Source organism: Marmota flaviventris, chromosome 3 (genome assembly GCF_047511675.1).
Source record: "Marmota flaviventris isolate mMarFla1 chromosome 3, mMarFla1.hap1, whole genome shotgun sequence".
In the NCBI taxonomy this organism is placed as follows: domain Eukaryota; kingdom Metazoa; phylum Chordata; class Mammalia; order Rodentia; family Sciuridae; genus Marmota; species Marmota flaviventris.
Window position 1 is genome coordinate 119,797,104 of NC_092500.1, and position 14,163 is coordinate 119,811,266.

The 14,163-nt window shown below is 54.2% G+C and overlaps 1 protein-coding gene across 1 annotated transcript in view; it reads right to left on the reverse strand.

Moving 5' to 3' along the window:
- Positions 1-485: 485 nt before the first annotated feature.
- The window catches only part of Cacna2d4 (calcium voltage-gated channel auxiliary subunit alpha2delta 4), a 106,954-nt gene continuing 93,276 nt past the window's right edge, over positions 486-14,163 (reverse strand). Inside the window, exons 30-38 of the mRNA XM_071609303.1 lie at positions 7,550-7,620; positions 7,039-7,114; positions 6,469-6,521; positions 6,176-6,228; positions 5,848-5,868; positions 3,263-3,380; positions 1,726-1,838; positions 1,460-1,542; positions 486-686 (exon numbers count right to left, since the gene is read on the reverse strand). Coding sequence (XP_071465404.1) covers positions 582-686; positions 1,460-1,542; positions 1,726-1,838; positions 3,263-3,380; positions 5,848-5,868; positions 6,176-6,228; positions 6,469-6,521; positions 7,039-7,114; positions 7,550-7,620 — 693 coding nt within the window. The 3' untranslated portion in view covers positions 486-581. The remainder of the gene's footprint in view (positions 687-1,459; positions 1,543-1,725; positions 1,839-3,262; positions 3,381-5,847; positions 5,869-6,175; positions 6,229-6,468; positions 6,522-7,038; positions 7,115-7,549; positions 7,621-14,163) is intronic.

Genomic DNA, 14,163 nt, shown 5'->3' on the forward strand with positions numbered 1-14,163 from the left:
ATCCTGTTCTTGGTCTTTCTTTTTACTATCTCTCTCTCTCTCTCTCTCTCTCTCTCTCTCTCTCTCTCTCTCTCTCTCTCTCACACACACACACACACACACACACACACCCTAGCAGCATCTAGGAAATGCTCCATCCTCCTGTTTCAGCCAGGCATGCTCTTGCCTCAGTCTCCTCCCTGCCCTTGGCCTTACTCGGCTCCTCCTGCTCAGCACCTGTAGGTCCGTGGGTTCTGAAGATCAGCCTGCTTCATTAGAAACAGGTCTGATCTGCAGAATAGGTGGAACTAACTCTTTTGTCTTGGTCTAAGTCTGGCTCATGCTGGACTCCTGAAGAGAAGAGACGAAGCATAGCAGGATGTCCACAGAGCCTGGGTGAACGGTACCAGGCACCCTGGAGGGTCTTTGGAAAATGGCATCTGAGGCTTTGTTCTCTTGTTCTTCCAGCAATCTCTGGAAGCAGGGACCATTAGCCCAGGATGAGCACAGGCCCGGGAGGTAATCCATCTGTAGTGAACTGCATCCCACACCAGAGGCTAACTTCTTAGAATGTCTCTGGAAGGTTCCCCTTGCAGTGAGTGTCACCGCAGAAGCTGAAGTGGCAGCACCCAGGCACCCAGAGGCAGCAGGAGCAGGGGGAGCCAGGCTGACGTGTCCGAGGCGCCGCCACAGTCCTGAGCGTTCTCCTGTGAACCCAGAGCAGAGGTGAAAGGGCAGTATCTACAGCAGAGGCACCTTCCCATCCAGAGGGGCAAGGATGGGCAGGGGTCTCTGGGACTAAAGGGACTCAAATCCTGAGAGAGAAGGAAGTTTCAGAAAGTAAAGCCGCCATCTTTCTTAGACCTTTCAGGGGAAAAGTAGAGGGTGCACACTCACTGGAAGCTGAGATCAGGTCTCCCGACCCTGTTGCTTAGGGGTTTCATGGTGGGTTCCTTATGTAGCATAATCGATGAAGTCATTGGCCACTGGTGGCAACTCCATCTCCAATCCCCATCCCTTGCCCAGAAGTCAGGGGATACGGCTGAAGTCCCAACTCTCTAATATGCCTTGGTCTTTCTGGTGACCAGGCCCCATGCAGGACCTACGGGTCCCAGACACCAGTCATCTCATTAGAACACAAATCACTCTTATTCCAAAGGTCTTAGAAGCATTGTGTCAGGAACCCAGGGACTTAGGCCAAGTGTTGTGACAAAAGATGTCCTTCTCACTCATGTCACCCAGGAAGTTACAGGGGTTTTAGGAGTTCTGTGCCAGGAACTGTACAAAGACCCCTTGTTGTGTCCCCATTTCACATGATATAAATATGAATGCACAGGTATGAACACTTCCCAGTGAGATGCACGTGTACGGTTGTATTCATCAGTGTCCAGATATGCTGGCATCTACAAGAGCACACACACTTGGCAGAGAATGTGGGACAAAGACCAAAACCCATGCCACAGCCCACCCAGCCTCGCACCTCTGGATGAAAGGCATGGCAGGAATCTGGTCTCCGGCGGGGCTTCTGAGAGCGCATCCTGTTACACTTGACAGAGGCATTATGTATAGAACTCACAAGGTCAAGGTCAACTGCTCTGAACCCCTAGAAAAACCTGCCCCTGGTGGGCCCAGCTTCCAAGGATAGGGGAGGAAGGAAGGCTGGCCTCAGCCCTCAAAATCTGAGCCCTCAGTGACATCTGAGCCCACCCTCCCCATCCTACGTATCCTGGAGAATGGGAAGGATATATTTGACTTCTGTGGCCTTCTGCAGGACTGGTGGGAAGACACTGCAGTCACAGGTGGGATCTGTCACCAGCAGGAGCAGGTTGGTCTTGGGAATCTGCTGCATCACAAATATCCTGCAGCAAAGAGGGGGCGGAGGTCAAGGGCTTCCCCAGGCAGGCACTGCAGCCACCATGAGAAGGTCTCTGAGGAGAGAACTGGAGGCTCGGAGTGTGAAAGTAGGGGCACAGGGGAAGGGGCAGAAACGCATGTTGGATCCTGGGCGGAATAGCCCGGGACCAATGACCCAGCCCTACTGACTTACTTTACCATAGCTTTCAAAGTTACATCTGTCCTTTCCTAGAAGATGGAGAAGGTGAGGAAGGAGTTGTTAATGTTTGCAGGGACACTAGGATGCTCCTGAACAGATCGGGCTGTAGGGCTACTCTTGCTTGGGGTATATGGGGAAGTGCAGTGCAAGGATGGGCCACTAGGTGGCACAATGCCACCGCACAGCTCAGGAGGTCTGAGGACAGAGGGGAATGACTGGGAAAGCCAGGTAGGCACAAGGTCCCAGGGCGTTACATAACAAGGACAACTGCTATTCACTGAGCGTTTCCTAGGGGCCGGTGATGTCATACAGACACATTTGTATGAGTATATACACATATGTATATGCTTAGCCTTCACAGCACTCTGTGAGGTTTATATGGCCCTGTGTGGTAGAGGACAAAATGGAGCCTAGGAGAAGTGATTTTCCCAAGGTTTCACAGCGAGGGTGTAGCAGAGCCAGTTTTTAAACTCAAGTCTGTCTACTGGAAAGCACTTGCTTTACATATCCCCATCGACTCTGTCCCTACAGCAAAGCTTTGAGATAAATGCACAAAATAGAAATTGTTCCAAGAAAACTGCTTTGTGTGGTCAAAATCTTGCCTAACATTAAGTAGTAGGAAGAGATGGAAACTGAATTTGTCAGAGGCCAACATACGAGGCTTTACACTACAATAGTTAGCTTGGGTCTGGCTGTCTAAGGGACAGCTGGGCGGTCCCTGGGGAACAGGAAGTCTAGCTTTCACAGCCTGGAGGAGGCCATTCCTCTGGCCCAGGGCAGAAATCCCTGGGGGTGTGTGGGGGTGTCCTCTGAGGTTTGGGAACAGAAAACCCACCCTCTGGTGGCCTCCCTGCCTTCTTGGGCCAGGGCTGGTGGGATCTAGGGGTCTTGACCCTGGAGCAAGACTGAGGGGCTCCTGCCCGGAGGCTCTGGCCTGGGGGTAGGACACACCACAGACAGGGACAGCAGTGGGAAGGCCGGTCTAGGACCCTCTTCTCTGCAAAGACATATTCTAGGGCAGACCTAGGTTTATTTGTTGCTTCTTTTTTCAGATCTGTGGCGTTGAGTGCATGGCCCCGCTGTGGGCTGACCTGTGCCTCAGCGTAAGGGATGAAGATTGCAGAGGTCACTGAGGGAGGCTGTGGAATCCTGGCTGTGGGGCCTCAGGCTGGGGGCTATCTTGCCAGGAGTGGGAGCTGGGGACAGGTCAAGCTGCCCAGGGGGTCTTACTTCTGGCAGGCCCCACACTCGATGATGCCGTTGGTCTCCTGGATGGCTGTCTGGTGCACAAACACGGGGTACTCTGTGTCGCAGGGATGCAGCAGCTCCTGCTTCTTATGCTTGTGGGCTGCAGTGGACAGAGGTGCCTCTGTGAGGAAGGGCCCCACAGCCTCCTGAGGGCCTTAACACCTCATGGGTGGCTGCAGAGGCCTCAACACTTCAACCACAGTGAGCCCCTACTCCTGGTCCATTGCAGATGCTCTCTGGATAGAAAGGTCTCGGGACTGTGCAGGACGGGGAGGTGGGGAGAACGGAGAATAATTGAAGCAGCCTGGGTGTCGGGGACCGTGGAACTCGGGTATGAGTGTCACACTAGCTCCTGACCTTGAGGAAGCCATATTCTCTCTTTGGAGGCCTACATCCTTATCATAAGCTGGGGGTGAGAAGTGCCCCATCTCAAAGGTTCCTGAGAGGGACCTGGTGCACCCCTGTTTTGCATCCTCTCCCCTCCAGGCACCGTCCCTCGTCCCTGCTGGAGGGCCCTGGGTGAGCAGAGGTCCTGCTAGGAGCAGCCTTAGTGAGGGGATGCCATACACACCCGGGGCCCACCCTCCTTCACGAGGCGAGGTGAAGCAGGAGGGGTGGCTTGGTGGGTGGATTGTGGTCCCTTCATTCTGAGACCTGACCCCTCCCTTGTGGACACACCTGTGTCCAACTCTCAGGTAGCTAAAACGCCATGCAAGGGCAGCTCCTAGACAGGCCAGGCCCTGCCGGCCCACCCCTGCTACCAGGCCCCAGCTCCTGCTACTGAGCAGTAAAGGGAGGGACAGATCTCTGCACCCAAGGCCACCTGAGCCTGGAGGCCCAGCTCCTGGATATTGGGGCTCCTTGGTGGATATCAGTTGAGTGTGAAGCCCCTTAGTTCACTAAGACAAGACAGGGGCCCTGGAGACTAGGCAGCTCCTGCAGAGGAGGGGAGAGCAGAGCAGGCCTGCGCAGGCCCAGAGCTGGAAGCAGCACTCCTATTTCTCTGTCACAGGCATTTCCTTTGCTTCTCAGACTAGGGGTGAAATAGGTGGGGCAGGTGGGTGGACACAGGTGGAGCTGGGACAGGGGCTCCTACTAAGGGTTAGCAGGAGGGCCGTTGGTCTCCCTAACTCCTGGACCCAGAAGTTTCCTCCAGACTTTGAAGCCAGTCGGCAAGGCCAGTCGGCAAGGAGAAGAGTCCTCAGGGACCGGAAACATCCGCTCAGGCTCCTTCCTGAGCTGAACCTCCAAGGAGGGAGCTGGGTGGCCCTGGACGTCTCTGGACCTGACTCTTCTCCTCCTGTGGGGTACTGACTCAGCGCTGGGCCTGTCTGCCTGTCACCTGAGCCACTTTGGTGGGTGAAGCGTGTCAGTGATAACACTGCTCACAGCCACAACAATAATAGGACGGGGCGGCTTCCCCAAGGTCACATTACTCCTGGCTGGGGCCTTAGGTTTCAGGAAAAGCTGTCCTGAAGAAGTGAAGCTCTGAGCAAGCAAAGGAAGGGACCGTCCTCAGCTTGCCAGATATCAGAGGTTGCATCCCCACCCCATAATGAGGTCCTCTGTTCTTGGCAGAGAGAAGAGGGAGCCGTTTCTAAATGGGCTGTGATACATGGTTCCTGGCTCCTGTTACCAATGTCAAGTGACTGTCCCCAGAGCAGTCCTGTTATGAGTGTGCCTGGGGCCTCCTAAAGCGGCCTGGAAACATGGCAGGGAACGTGGAAATGTGACCCCAGGTCAGAGGTCATCTCCTGGGCCAGAGGCAGCCAGCCCCAGGGGGCAGCAGGAAAGGGAGAGGGAGGAGCAAACCAGAGAGAGGACAGCCATGGACACTGTTCCTTATCACGAAGCTTAACGTTGAGAAAAAGACGGGGCGGGCTGAGGAGCTGCCCAGGCAACAGGGAAGTTCCAGAGCCCCCCGGAAAAGGTCCTTTTAACATGGACAAGTGGAGCGAATCCTGCTAACAGGAGGTGGCCTGTGTGGTCGGGGGAGCTCTGAGCCCCCCGAGGGACAGCACATCTGTCTGCTCTCACATTCAAGCTGGGCTCCTCCTCTCCTGGGCCATGGTGAGCGAGCCTCACACCAGGTGAGAGAAGCTCTTCCTCACTCTGTCAGGACCCTCTCACCATGCCACTGCCTCTGGGGGACTCTGTCCTCAGACACAAGGTCATGGGAAGGGTGTCATCCTCAGGGCCTCCTGGTGACCACTCTCTGGAACCCAGAGCACTGCTGAGGCTGATGGACCCTGGGCTGGAGTGCCTGGGGAGACCTGGTGGCCACCCAGCTGCACTTGGTCAGGGCCACTGGACCACACCCTCTTCTCCTCCTGGAGTCTCTTAAGTTCCCTGCAGCAGGACCATGCTCTGTGGGATGAGATCTGGGTCCCCAGGAATGGTGCCTGCAACTGGCTAAGGGACTTGGGGTCCCCGAGTCAGGGGTGTCCCAGGATGAAGAGCACTCAGCCCTTCTTGGGATGGTTCCTGGGGTGTAGGGTTGAGGGCAGGCCCTTCTCTGCTCCCCAGCCCAAGTGGCCGCCAGGATCTGCCCAGATGATGCTACTTACAGTGATGGAAGACGGTTTTGGCTGTCCGGGGTGTGGGCCCGGCACAGGGTGGACATGGCACAGCACATGGCATGACGTCACACGAGGGCAGGATATCACAGGGTGGTGTGATGTCACATGGAGGGGTGGTGTCCCAAGATGATGTGGTGTCACACAGAGAGGTGAGGGACCCAGGGGTGAGGGGAGACGATGAGAGAAGGCCAGGCAAGATGAAATGATGAATGACGAATGCCTTAGAGCCGCGCCGCCCTCTCACCCACCCACGGCCAAAGGCGTCCAATGAGCTGACCAAAACCCACCTGCTACGCTGTCCTGTCCCGGTACTCACCCTCTGCCACTCTGTCATGCCAGGAGCCCCAGGCACTCCACTCCAGCAGGAGCCTGCCAGACACAAAACTGAGTCTTGGGGACCTACCCACCCTCCCCTCCTGGTCCCTGAGAGGGCTGGAGCTCTCTGGGTGAGCAGAGGTCCTGCTAGGAGCAGCCTTAGTGAGGGGATGCCATACACACCCAGGGCCCCGCCCTCCTTCACCTCCTCAGCAGCCTCTTGCTCAAAGGATTCCCACATGAGCTACACGCACATGAAGGCCTCTCCCAGCCCCCACCTCAAGCCCCACTCACAGCAAGAGCTCACTCATCAGCCACTTGGTTGCCATCAGCAGGGCAGAGATTGGCTGGAGTCGGGGAGAGAAAGGACACACCTTTTGCAGCAGGTCCAAGGGGAGAGCACTTGCTCCTCTCAGCTGCCCTTGGACCAGATCGGCGGCTACCTCAGCACCCTCCTGACCGACACCCCCTCCCCTCCTTGCAGAGGAAGCATCACAAAGCTGACTTAGGTGGGCATTGCCTTTGTGGGTCAGACATCTCTGGCAGGGTTAGAAGTGGCTTTCCATAAGGCTGGTCAAGTCTCACCCTGATGGGCTCGTTCACCAAGGATCCCTGAAGATTTTTGTGGAGCACTGGGCATTGAGGTGGGGGACAGACACTGTCTCTAAATAAAATATATAAAAAAGGCTGGGGACATAGCTCAGTGGGTAAGGACCCTTGGGTCCAATCCCTGGTACCAAAAGGGGGAAAAATAAAGAGTTAGCCCTGGGGCCTGATGGCCTGCAGCTGGGTGGGAAGTGTCCAGCTGACCTCTTTGGAGGACAAGGCAGAGGATGTACATGTAGGGGAGAGAAGGTCACTCACGCTGACCAGGGGCTGGGCTGCGCTGTGGTGGTGATCCGGAAGCTTGCACATGGCCTGGTAGTCATACATAGTCACCCTGAAAATCAGAACCAAGGTGGACTGAGGCCAAGAACCCCTGCCACGCCCTGCCCCTGCTGGGGGTGGGGTGGGATGGGCATCGTCGAAGAAGAGCTTGCGTTCACCAGGATCCATGACGGTGCCTGAGTTAGGACAGCAGACATGGACTGGGCATGTTCTGAAACGCTGCCTTTGCACTTTAAATGGCTGCAAGAAAAGAGCAGCCCGTGGCTTGCTCCTTTAGCTGGATGGCTTTCCCTCTAGTGCTGAGCTGGGGATGGAGGGTCCCTCCTAGGAATGTCCACGTGGCCATATCCCCTTCTCTGCCTCATGTTGAGCCCCTGGATCCTGAAAAATTCCTTCTGGGACTCTTTGGAGTTGTCACTGAGGGTTTTGGAGTTCAGATGCCGAGATCTGGCTGGTTTGCTGAATATCGGCTCTGTGCCCCACTTACTGGTTGAACACCCCCATGTTGAGCAGCTGGGTCATGACAGCGCCTTCCACCTCCCCCAGAAATCTTCCCGTCTGTGAGGGAGAGAGAGAGAGAGAGAGGAGAGAAAGAGAGCAAGCAGATGAGCAAGCCCACTGAGCCACATCCCCAGCCCTAGTTTGTATTTTATTTATTTAGAGACAGGGCCTCACTGAATTGCCTAGTGCATCGCTGTTGCTGAGGCTGGCTTTGAACTCAGGATCCTCCTGCCTCAGCCTCCCAAGCTGCTGGGATTACAGGAATCTGCCACCGGACCCAGCTTGTCATTCATTTCTGGACTCCATAGACACAGCCTACCCTGACCCTGGTCCTCTCAGAGCTGCCCCCTTTACCCTGACTGTGCCCTCTCCCAGTCCCCAGTGTGCTGCCAGAACAGTCTCCTCAGACACAACCTGGGTTTTGTCACACTCTCCATTATCTAGGAAGGAAAGAAGGGAGGGAGGGATCCTCCCCTCTCCTCTCCCTCTCTCCTTTCAAATCAACCGTGTCTGGGGAGCACCCATGACGGTGGCCCCGCAGCACCCCCCCAGGGCAGCAAAGCCCCGGGGCTTTAGTTGAGAAGCCAGACTTGCCCCTGACCTCCAAACCCACCCCCAGTGCCTGGCTCCAGCCTTCTCTGGCCTCTGGATTCTGCTCTTCTCAGCATGGCAGGGTGGAAAGAGCTTGGTGGCTGGCCTTGGATTTGATTGGAATTCAGGTTTAGACTGGGAATAATGTGTGCCATACGGTGGCTCACAGTGAGTGGCAGCTGTCATTACATGAACGTGGGTGTGCCCAATGGGCCGTTCGTTGTCTCTGCCTCAATTACCCTTTCTCAGTCCTCTTATCAAGGAATTTTCCTTCTCTTCCTCCTCTGAGAAGCACTTCAGCAACATGTGGCTGCATGTCCTAGTTCTGTTGTCACCCTGCCTGGGGTATATCCAGTCATCTTAAGCCTCCATTGCATGGAAAACTGTTCGGGGTCAGGGTCCATGTCTCTCAGTTCCCCACGGTGCCTGGTACCTGGGCACAGTGTGGAACTTGGGCAGGGAAGGGAGGTGGGAGCCTGAGCCCATGGCCACATCAGGTTCTTGGCAGAGTGCTTTCTTGGCTCATGGGCCTGGCTGGCCTTCCCAGGCCTTTGTGAGGGGAGCACTTCCATGGGGTCACACTTTGGCTGGAGGTGACAGGAGATGGCTTGGAGGAGAAAACTGGGTCAACTGAAGGAGGGGCGAGAAGTGAGGAGGAGAGCAGGCCAGGCCGTGGCAGGACCCCCATCACACCTAGAGTCCCTGCTTCTGTGGAATTTCCTCCATAGCCAGCACACTCTATGAAACACCTAGAACAGTGACAGGTGTTATGGCTTCCGATACCAGGAAACTCCACCCTGGCACAGATGGAGGGGCTCGGGCCTGGCTGACCTCAAGGAGAGCCAGTACTGTCCAGGAACCCAGGCAGGGCCTGCGCTGCATAGCTGGGGAGCCTCCGGTAACCCTTCTTAAGGAACAAGATTAATTGGAAACAAAGGTCAGTGGGAATGCAGGGCTCCTGTGCACCAGCTCAGCAGAGAAATTCTCTTCCAAATAAGAGTTGCTGCTGCCATATTGGATGACAACCTCAGGGATGCTCCCTTAATGTTTAGCCTGCAAATGGGCTCACTTTGAAAACTGGGATAAGGTCAGGGAATGTCATTTTGTAAATTGGAAATAAATAAGAAAATATAGCCCTTGCATCCTACAGCCAGCCAGCCTGCTTGCCTGCCTTTCTTCCTTCCTTCCCTCCTTCCTTCCTTTCTTCTTCCCCTCTTTTTCTTTCTTCTCTTTATTTTCTTTCTTTTTCTTTTTTTGGTACTGGGTATTGAAGCCAGGGTGCTCTCCCACTGAGCTACTGTTCCAGCCATTTAATTTTTTTTTTTTTTTTAATTTTGGGACAGGGTCTCATTAAGTTACCCTGGCTGGTCTTGAACTTGCAATCCTCCTGCCTCAGCCTCCCAAATTGGGGAGACTACAGGTATGTGCTGCCATACCCAGTTTCTATGGTATTCTTTGTTTGGAAATAACTCACTTATAAAATTAACATGTAATGATACAAGCCACTAAAAATGAATGCCAAAATCATGATCTCAGAAACTGACAGGTTAATGACAGAAGCAAACAGGAGAAAAACTAGAGCTGGAGGCAAAGACTTGCCTGAGCTCTGCTGTCTCTTGGCCTGAATGCCTGACCACCTTTCAGTCACAAGATGCTTACTCATTAGGAGGGTACAATGCAAAAATGAAAGAAATGGACAATAACCAAGAGCACAGACCAGTTTGGACAGACAAGGGCACATTCGCTGTCATAGAGTACAGCTGATGACCAGTGCCTCTGGTGGTGGTATAAACAAGTGAGTGTCCTTTTGTTCAGATTAGGAGGCCTGACGGGGACAGGCATCACTGAAGAGGAAGTGGATAAAGCAGGGGACAGCAGAGAGGAATCAAGGGAATTCCAGGCCAGGGACAAACACATGGGAAGGCAAGAGGCATCCAAATCCTGCTGCTCTTCAAGATCCAGCAGTAAGGCCAGCTGAAGTTCTTCCTGATCCCTCCAGCTTGAGTGTCCTCTCAGCTGGGTTTGCTCTTTTCTACTCTAGATATTGTGTATGCATCGAACCTCCATCACTGGACAGCAAGATCCTAGGGGCAGAGACCCACCTCTGACCTCCCTCCCCAGCCTGCAGGGGCTTTATGTTTATTATCCATATTTGCTGAAGGAATGAGAGGGAATGAATGAATGACCCGAGTCTCCTGCTTCCTGGGACAGGGTAGTGGGGTGGAGACCAGGCTCCTGATGAGGCTGGCCAAAATTACTACAAGCCTATCTTAGTCTCTTTCCTAATTCTAGCCTTATTCATCAGTAACCAGTTGTTCAAACATTTTTTTCTGAGAAGCCAGGTCTCTGACCAATGTATCCTGGACATTGGAAAAAATGTATCCACCTCTGCAAATAAACAATTCTGTTTCCCAGAATATGTCATTCAGCAGAAGGTGTCCATTTTCTTCTCCTTATTTAGTAAGGTAGCCTGACTTTAACAATGCTAGCTATGTGCTCAGCTAAAAGAACTACATTTCCCAGAAGCCCCTGCACTGAGGTCTGGCCAATGGAACAGGAGCAGTCACAAGAAGGACTTCCGGAATCCACTTAAAGGGAGAGGACTCTGCAGAGAGGCACCGCCCCCCACTGACCCAACCTCCCAGTTATACTCCCCTTTGTCTGGGAAATGGACTAGAAGACAGTACCTTCCCTAGCAATGTTGTCCTCTTGAGGGTGGGGACAGCTGGGGACTCCAGGAAGCCATGCTAGGAGCTTCATTGAGTCTTCTGAGAAGAATCAACCAGTGCTTTGCCTAAGCCACTGCAGTGGGGACTCTATTCTTGACTGCGGAACACACTTCCTAATTGGTGGTCTCTTTTCATTTTTGTTGGAGTGAATTAGTGCCACTTCAACTTTGGGTACCTTGCAATTCAGGACTTGGGGTGGAATATGGAGCTGCACCCACAGCACAACCCTGTAGAGGGGTCTGGCTGCCCAGTGGTGCCTCTTTCCCGGGGGTAACACATGCATAAGTCATAGTCCACGGGCTGATGCATCTAAAGGGCCTGGGGCTCCCTGAGTTTAAGTCTGCAGTGAGTCTGGGAGGGAGGTTGGGAGGGAGGTGAGGTCCTTTGAGGTACCACCCAGGAACCTGGAGCAGGAAGCAGATGGGCTCTAGGCAGCAAAGAAGCAGAACTAATTAGATTCCTGCTGGTTGGGTGGTTGCCCCTGGACCTGGGCTAATCTCCCTGTCGTGTGAGGCTGTTGCTCATATGTCCCCTGTCCCCAGGGAGAAAGGGTAGTCTCAACTCTAGTGATAGAATGGAAAAAATGCCACATGTCCTCCTTATACCCAGGGACAGCCTCAGTTTCTTCTTCAAAAATGGGGACAAGTATCCTCTTAAGGGGTGTGAGGGTCAGATGTGTCACCGCATGTGAAACTACTGTGCCTGGCTTCCACAGGGGTTATTGTCCTTCACTCCCTTCCTCATCTGGCAGCTGAGCTGATCTTTAGAGTCCCTTGATAACTGCCTTGGGTCACCAGAGAGCCTGCCTCTGCCTAGTCAGGAGGTTGCAGGGTTTTACTTCTGAAGCACTCAGTGGGGCAGGGCCATTTGGGAAGCTGGGGGTAGGGGGGCGTGTGGGGGCTGCTGCTGAGTACAGGGGAGCCCCAAAGACTCAGAGGCGGTGGGGGGGGGACTGTGGAACAGGGAAGAAGAGGGGGAGCCCAGGCCCAGGACAGGCACATCTGTGGTGGCAGAAGGTGCCAGGGAGGGAAGGAGGACAGCACAGTGCCTCTGAGAATTCAGGTCCCTCAGAGGAAGGTGCTGGAATGAAGCATCCCATTGTCTAGACTTTGTTGCCCTGTGAGGACTATTTTGAAAGCTCTGTGGATAAGTGTTGTTCGCAAACAAATGATAGGAATCTGAGTCCCCAGGCCCCGGTGACAGATCGCTGGAAGCATCATGATGCTTCACAGAGCCCCTGGCACTCCCCTGGCCCAGTCATGTGCCTCTGTCTCTAGACTCCAAATTGAGGGCTATAATCCTGTCAGTCCTGGTCCTTTAAAAAAAGAATGAGCCCTGAGCCTGGAGAGGCCTACTGATAGCCGGCCTGGAACTCCACCAGGAACAGGAGAGAGCCTCAAGTCACTCCCCTGGGCTGGTCGGCAGACTGCAGATGGCTGCCCTGGGACAGGAGCACCCAGGATGAGGAAGGGCTAGGCAGGACTTTAGGAAGGACTTTTGCGCCTAACGCAGCAACAGGCTTAGCTCCCCAAGCCCCTGATGGACCTTGGCAGGGACAAGGAGCAGCCTGAAACTCCTGGCACGTTACCCAGCCAGGAAGGCAGGAGCAGCCAGCCAAAAAGCCCCAGCCACAGCAGCTCGCAGCTGCCTGGGCACTGCTTCTGAAATCTAATCCCGCTCTGAATCACTCCCTGGTGAGCTCCTTAAAGCACAGATTGCCTGAACAAGTCCCTGGGTCTGGGGTGGGGCCCTCAGGCAAGCTCCCAGCCACTGATGCACTGTCTTCCAACCGTGCTCAGAGTTCCAGGGATAAGCGGGAAGGAATGGGGAGGAGGGAGTGAATTGAGGAGGGGCTTGTTTGTGTTTGGGGGTAGGGGCAGGTTTGGTAGGGGGTAGGAGTCTGTGGTGGAAGATTCTGAAATGGTTCACAGTGACCCCAGCTTCCTGGTAGTCGCGCCTGTACATGAGGTTCAGTGTACCCTGGACTTAGCAACTGACTTCTAGCTAATGGAAGATGGGAAAGTGATGAGATGTCATTTCTGAGATCATGTTTCAAAGGCCAGTGGCTCCTCTGTTGCAACCCCCCCCCCCCCAATCAGGCTCATCCACTCGCTGCTCTGAATAAAGGGGCTGCTCTGTGGTGTAAGCTGCCCTGTGGAGGGACTTGCATGGCCCGGAGCTGAGAGGGCTTCAGGCTAACAACCTTGGGGGAACAGCAGCTGTGCAAGTGAGCTGAGGTGTCTCTGCCCCTGCCAGCGTCTCTTGAGGTGGGCCCCAGGGTTGGGCAGTGTCCTCTTCAGAGCCTAGCTGGGAGGTCCCTGCAGCCTTTAGATCAGGGGTTGGCCTATGAGGGCCCAAGGGGCAAACTTGGCTCACTGCTGGCTTATGTGGGTCCTTGATCTAAGAATGGTTTATTTTCAATGGTTCTTAAAAAATCAAAAGATTAATAACATTTCATGACACATGGAAATTATGTGAAATTTGAATTTCAGTGTCTAGGATAAGAGTTTATTGGAACAACGCCACATTCATTTGTTACGCGCCGCCTGTGGCTGCTGTCTCCCTGCACAAGCGGAGCTAAGTGGTCCCCAAACGTGAACTATCTGTCCCTTTACAGAGAACATCGCTGGTCGAGCACAGTCTCTGTGACGTGGCCCTCCTCTCCTTGCCACCCTTCCATCCCAATGTCCCAGCTTGGCTTCACCCTCTGAAACTCTTTAGGCCCAGGCTTGATCCTCGGGCCCTCGAAAGCCAGTACCACAGAAACTACACGGCCGCTCTGGATTGCCCAGGCAGCAGGGAGCAGAACATGAATGACTGAGGGCATCAGATGGTCCCGAGCCTTGTTCTAACCACTTGGTTTCGACTTCTGTCACCACCCATTTTTCTGTCAGAGCAAGTGGGAAATACTAAGATGGACTGGTGCTCAGGCTAGGGAAGAGCCCCGTGGCCAAAAAGAGGCATGAAAAAGAAAAGGGGAAAGAAGGGCAGGCAGAGGGAGGTGGCCAGGGGACCTCAATAGCTAATGAGCAGCAGGGGTCCTGCGAAGCATCCCTATCATGGGCCCAGCCCCACCCCAGCCAGGGGAAAGCCAAGGAAACCACATTTCTCTCTACTACTCTTGCTGCTGAAGGCCATTTAAAAACTATCCTTAAGGAATCAGATTCCAAGACCCTTGGGCTTCTCCTCTTCCTCAGTTGCCACTTTTCTCAGTCTCCTTCGGATGTTCTGGCTCTGGTTCCTGCCATATCCTGACACCTTCTTTGGGCTTAAGCCCCCT